The sequence below is a fragment of the Sphaeroforma arctica genome (assembly GCF_001186125.1).
Source record: "Sphaeroforma arctica JP610 unplaced genomic scaffold supercont1.1074, whole genome shotgun sequence".
Taxonomy (NCBI): Eukaryota; class Ichthyosporea; order Ichthyophonida; genus Sphaeroforma; species Sphaeroforma arctica.
The window spans coordinates 7,172-14,316 of record NW_014039484.1 but is presented as its reverse complement, the minus strand read 5'-3'; the positions used below and the strand labels follow the sequence as shown (position 1 = coordinate 14,316).

Sequence of the window (7,145 nt, the reverse complement as noted above, 5' to 3'; positions counted from 1 at the left end):
TACGTAGTACCTAGTATATATAAGTATATATATATATATATATATAGTATAATAGTATATATATAGTATATATATATATATATATATATAATATATATATATTATATATATATATAATAATATATATATATATATATATATATATATATATATATATATATATATATATATATATATATATATATATATGTATGTATATATATATATAATATATATTTATTATATATACATATATATATATATATATGTATATGTAAATTGGTAGCAATATATATCACAATACGCAACAGCGTCACCTTCCTATATTAGTTCACAGTGGTATGGAAGATAAAGCTTTCATATGCTCCACATGCAGAACTTATAGCTACTAATATATATATATATTTATAAATTTACGTTTATCAAGAAATTTGAAAAACGTCAAACACCTTTTATCAGTATCCAGTGATTTGAAGCTCCAAAGCCAGTGTATATTTAGACAGATTCGACAAGTAGAACTATTCGGCTACACACTCCCTGCAAGACCTACATATAATAATGAAAACACGGTCGATGTTGGAGAAAATAAGTCGTCTTTAATAATTTTTGTTGTACATAACATGAACAATGAATATGCGTTAGCATGCCTTTCTAAACCTATACTAGCGTATCATTGCACATAAACCACTCTGTCGTTCAGGGCCTGCGGCTTGCGGTTGTTCACAGGGTAGCTGTCCTCAGTATCCATTATCAGCCTATGCGACAAAGCCTTGTACTGCCTGTGGCTCATACCCAACTCGTTCATCTGAAGAAAGAAAGTGACCACCTCGGTACATGGAGGTGTAGTAAGGCTTCCTTCATATGAATATATAGGGTTTGCACCATCTTCAACACCCTCAACACCTCTGGAAACCATCTCATACAGGTCAATAGTCTTCTCGACAGGAAGATGCATGTCGACCTCATGAGACCAATCATTAAATTGGTATCCACCTAAGGAACGCAACCATGTAGTCCCAGGATCTTCTGTCGTATCGCGCGACAGCACATTGAAAAATAGGCCATACACAGCCAATGTATCATCGTCACACACATGCACCAGATGTGCCTCCATGTCAAATAAGCTGCCATCGAGCAAGTGTTCGCTGGATGTGTGCATATGCCCCTGAAGTAACTTGCATGTGCGTCCATCAGGCGTAGTCAGCACACAGTCGTCAAAGTATGTAGTACCAGAAGGAGGTTGTATGACCAGTTGGAAGCCCTTATTGACTAAAGTATAGTCCTGGATCTCACACTTGGGTGACAACTGCACACGTTTGCGCACATCTTGCTTTACATCAGATATCTTTACGTTGATCGGCGACTGATGCTTTCCAGAGTTGCACTGGCTGCCTTTGAGCTCGCCCCAGGATTTCACTTGTTCAGTGTAAAGAAAAGATCTGGGTTTAACAGGTGTATCCGAGTGGGATTGTGCAGTGGCGTCTAATATTGCGTTCAGCTTTAAACCTCCTGTAAGCCATTCGCGGATTAGATATATCGTCACCAGCACGAGTGAGACAACTCCTATCTTGAAACGCTTCTTCTCATGTGACTGGTCTGGTAGGGCTTGTTTCAGTAGTGAACTAAAGGTATTTGTGCTTTTGCCTTCAACATCCCGTTGTCCACCAGAGACATTTCTCCCCCTGACTAAACTCTTGAAATACATATTAGACTTCCAGTATCTTCTCTCTTTAGCCTAAATATAGTGTGGGGTCGCGGCTTTGGGGACACTATCTTTATACACACTCCCCAATTTTATTTTACTTTTTTTATTAATATTATCGGATTTCACATAGCCCTCTGTTCTATTTTCAGAAGGCTATGGATTTCAATTGAAATTCTGGCGAACACCAAATCGTTGGAAAACGAAACCAATAAGTATTGACACCAGATCGGCGGATCAGCTCGATTATAAATTAACTACATACGCCATCAAATGATCTCAAAGAGGTTATGTTTTTAGAAGATTTCGCATTTCACACAAGAGAGAGTATATGTGCGATAAAATGATCAACGGGCAGCAGCGAGCCAGAGGAGGAAAATATAAATACTTTTTCGGCGATTGTGAAGGCCGATACATCCGATAGTCGTCCAACTTGGAATATATAAGGTAATAAAACACAGTATAAATTCAGGTTTATTACCACTTACTATCACAGGCCATATCAATTCATTGAGAGTACATTGGTTAAATTTGTGTGAATATGAAAGGTGCAGCACTGCAGATTACAGAAGTGGTACCAAACATAAATTATGAAATAATATAATACAGAAAATACGACTAGGGTAATTGTTCGAATACGTGATTTATTCGTGTTTTGGTGGAAAACTGAATTTATTTTAAAAGATATTTAAAAATGGCCCGCCAAAGACATTGTATATCGATTCCTATTAGTCTATCCACGGTAAGTACAAGCATCTTCAAATTTCCAACGTGAAGCATCAGATATTGACCAATAAACTGTGCCTCGCCGACTACAACGGTGGAGCTACATCAGCTACCTCCCTAAGGCCGGGAGCCCTGGGGCTTGGGACCTGACCCATGGCCTCTGGGCCTGGACTTGTTGAAGCCTCCTGAACTTCTGAAGGTCTGGACCAGTGGACACTGTTAAGAGGCTGAGAGCGACTAAGAATTTTATCAAGGCATGGCAGGCTTATTAGCGCTGCACCCTTCGGTAACCCTCCCCTCACGGGCCATAACCTTTGAGCCCTGGCCCCTGGCCCCTGGGTGATGGGGTTGGAGGGCTCACTACTCTCAATAAGAGAGGGAGTGTGTGTGGGCTGGTGACTGGTCACCGTCTCTGGAGTCTGGGCCCCTGGGGGATGGATAAATTCATGAATTTCAGTGGATTGTGGAGAACAACTATATGGCACGCTACCGCCACGCGCACCTCTGCCCCACGGCCTCCCCCACCACCCCCCTCGCCCCCCTGGGCCTCTTCCCACCGACCCACCCTCTAAAACCTATGTAAATAAATAAATACATAAAGGATTGTTTATTATTTTTACAAAACAAAACAAGAAAAGGAACTAAAAATAGGACCTGGAGTCTGGAGTTCTGAACTCTGAAGTTTGAAGTCTGGACTTCAGTCTTTCAGACCGGAGCAACTGGTCAATACTGTCACTGTGCACTATTTAACTCTCGTTTAAAAAAAAATGGAATTACAGTACGATAGTGTCTATACGGCACCCGTGACTATAAAATTAGTAAATGTGCAGTTTTCAAATTGTTATAAGGTTTGGGCGCGAGTTTTGACACCGAGGGTTTTTTTTGCTTTGGCTCGAGTTCAAAGCGGAGTAAACGAGTTACTCCACGATATTTTTCACGAAATTTGTGGTTTGCAAACCACAAAACGAGTGAAAAACTAAGTGGAGTAACGAGTTTACGACAGGTTTGAACGAGTGCCAAACCAAAAAAACTGAGGTGTCAACACGAGTGTGATTTGAAACAAAACGAGATCCCAAACTTTTAATGCAATTTGAAAACTGTGGGCCATGAAATCACGACATTAGGCCGACCGTCGGACCAAACTTGGTTTATTTTTGTATAATTTCATACAAACTATTGTTGTTTTATGACTTTAAAGCTTGACGTCTTTACATCTTGTTTATAGTGAGCTTGTTCAATCGTTCTTTTTGTACACTGTAGTCATTATCGCTATGCTTTGTTGTGATACCATTGTTTCCAATCGTTGTTCGTCTTTGTATGCTTGTAGTTTGGAGTACATGAACATGCATGCGTGCATGCCATATATTTTTTTGGATTCATGCATTCCAAACTGCCTTCATACATGCATTTGAATACATTCATGCATTTTTTTTCATGAATGCATTCAAAACTGCATGCATGCATGCATTGTTACACACAAGCAAGCAGCTTCAAATCCGATAATCCAAGAATCAATGCACGAATGCATTCGAACCTGCAGGTTTGTGTGTATCAATGCATGATTATATTCATGACCGCATGCATGCATACAGTTGTGAAGTTATTCATCCAGTTTTGCATGCATGCATTTTTTTTGAAATGCATGCATGCGTGCACGCAAAAATGCAAAATGCATGAATGATGTCAAAATGGCATACGTTTGAATGCATTCATGCATTTTGGCTCGCATGCATGCATAAATGCATTAAAATGCATGCATGAATGCATTAAAATGTTACATAATCAGTTAATGTGATAGGTAGTAGGAAAGAATCTATTCAGCTTTCGTGCCGGTGGCCAAAACCCATGAAAGGTTTTGGTTTGCATATCAAACGTAATTTGATTGGTGGATTGAATATTCCCGGATAGAAAAAAGTCAATAAAAAACATAAATATTGAAAAATGATGCATATTAAATAGATAAAGAGTACATTTATTTGGTTCGTGGCTTACGGTTTGTAAACGGGTCAGGTTTGGGAATGAATAAAAAACAAGCCTAAATGGAGTGATTTCATTGGCCATATGTATTAATATTTATCAACGCCCGAGCTCGTGTCCCAAACCGCATCCGGTCCATTCGCAAAGGTATGGTCGATATTTATGGGCCCGCGCAAGGAGTTGGCCTAAGTACCGAACTATTAAGCGTATACACTTGCAAAAAAATAATTACCGATACAACAGTCAACAAGTCAGTTTTCGGTACATAATCTACACAATCACCTGAAATAGAATACAACGTCTCACCTCTGAGACTGAGTCAATGTTCTTTTATTTTAATTGTGAGCGTGAATTCGTGGATCCATATGTACTTCTGAATATTAAAAATATACAAGCAGAGAAAATGATCGTTTGGTTTGCACAATTGCACTGTAGCCTGAACTCTGTAGTTCAGTAGAATGTTGAATTTATGTTGTAAATTTCAGGTCCAAGGGATTTTGTCTTGTTCTGTGATTTCACTACACAACCGCACTTTTTTTCAGAATATATATTCAAAACAAAAATCTCTAGCAATTTGTGGGTATACAAGGGCACGGGCGTTTATAATTTTATAGTCACGGGTGCCGTATAGACACAATCCTGTACGGTGTACAACTGTACACCGTGTACAGTGTACACTGTACTAGACTCTCTAGACTCTTAAGAGTCTAGTCTAGACTCCAAACTCCAGGAGTCCAGATTCCAGACCTCGCGTCTTTTTATATATAAAATAGAGAAGTTTGACTCCTGTGATGCTGTTTGAAGTTTGTTCTCTACCGGTTGTTGTCTGAATATGTGGTTGTGACTTGTGAGACTTCTGTTATAGCAAGTTGTGACTTGCTTGTGGTCGCCTGACGCAAGTAGTACCCGCTCCCTCCGCCCCCCCAACACCATACTTATATGTGTTGATGTCTTCGTTTAATGTTTTTCGTCTGCAGCCTGCAGGTTGACATGATGCATAAGGACTCACCGGCCTATATTGTATGTAGCTGATTAATTACGTTTAGTGTAAAAAAATGGAGCGTTTATAGCGAACCAGTCCTCTCTCTTAGTGGTAGAGTAGTCTTAGGTGGGTTGAGCTACCGGTGGCTCTGAGGTTGAGCACTACTGTTATCGCCTAATAAACCCAGACCCCAGTGATGAATTAGTATTACACCCCCTGTCCCCCACTTTCCGGGCTCCATTCTTCCAGCGGCCCAAATTGCCCAGTCCCCCTGTGACTGTCCAATGCAGACATCGATTCGTAAATTGAAAGTAAACACGCTTTCAAATCGATGGGTCTGGTTTCGCGCCCCTTATATTTGGGAACATCTGCCAACTGAATTCTTCCAAAATATAAACGGTTTCGTTTTCCAGTTGGACCAGAGTTTCTATTGACACTAAGAACAGCTATTTATTGGTTTATAGTAGGCATATCCAAACAAAATTTGTTTTTGAAATTAGATTCTCCTCTACATAGTTCCTGCAAACGGAAAAACGGGTTCAAACTAAGCGTTTACAAAACGCATCGTTTTTATTATATGTGAAACGCGTATTGAATTCTGGTCCAATGTTCACTTTTGTGTTTGTAAAAAAAAACAGAAAACAGAAAATTTAGACCAGCTTGAAAGTTGAGACTCTACGTCAACAGCCAGGCACGCACTGAGCCACAGATAGTCGGACACACTGTAACAGTCACATACTAGCCACAGGCGCCAATTCATAGCTAACACGCAGCACAGCCGCACAGACTGCGCATAAATAGTCACACACACTACTACACATATTGTTTTTAAAAAACAAAAAAAGTTGGGAGTGTGGAGAACTGGAGACTAGAGAGTGGAGACTGGAGAGCAATCATTGATCAATGATCAGTAATCACTGATTACTCGGCATTCCCAGATAAAAAGTAAAAAACGCATACATAGAGCTGATGAACACTAAAACAGTAAAAAGTAAAAAGTCAGAAAGAAAGAAAACTGTATCATAGCGGCCATAGCCTCATATGTTCTTTATAGAGGAGGCTATGACCGTGCATGTTCAATTTGAATTTTCCGATTTTATTTTTTGTTTTTTAATGTTTTTTAAAATTAAATATATAAAAAGAAGTTGGTAGAATTCTTTGCTCGTTTGGGTTTGTTTATAATAAAAGCCAAACAAACAAAAACAAAATACATATATCAAAAAAAAGAAATACATGCTTCAGCAGAAATGAATTATTGTTTTTTTTTAAATAAATATGTCTTTAATTCTCTAAAAACAATGTATTATCGAACAAACAAACTAAAATGTTCCAATTGTTTTTAAAAATTAGAACGAAGTAGGCAAAAAACAACAATAAAATTATCATGATGTTGGGGGAGAGTCTGAGACGAGGGAGAGAAAGCGTACAGTATTTAGGTCAAACTGTCAAAACATAAAAAATTAGCTACATACAAGCCTAAATAGAAAACACCACTTCGATAGTAAACAATCAACACGCACAGCGGCACAGGGCCACAGTCAAATTTCAATTCAATATGGAGAGCGCAATTGGTAGTGTAATTGGGAGTGTAGCCTCGGCCATGCAAGGAATCCCAGCGCCACCACGTGTATCTTTTAGTCGAGACCAGTTGTTATACTTCTCTGCGGGCGTTACATCCCTTGCGGTTGTATTCTGGACATGGGCTTTGAAAAATACGATCACTCAGCACTTTGATTTGGGTATGTGTTTACCTGTCCTGACGGTGTGGGATATATATAT

The 7,145-nt window shown here is 39.1% G+C and overlaps 1 protein-coding gene across 1 annotated transcript; it reads right to left on the bottom strand.

Moving 5' to 3' along the window:
- Positions 1 to 553: 553 nt before the first annotated feature.
- SARC_09894 (hypothetical protein) lies at positions 554 to 2,012 on the bottom strand. Its single transcript, XM_014296075.1, has one exon. It carries the CDS (start codon positions 1,682 to 1,684, stop codon positions 650 to 652), a length of 1,035 nt encoding a protein of 344 aa, XP_014151550.1. The 5' UTR covers positions 1,685 to 2,012; the 3' UTR covers positions 554 to 649.
- Between the last annotated feature and the right edge of the window lie 5,133 nt (positions 2,013 to 7,145).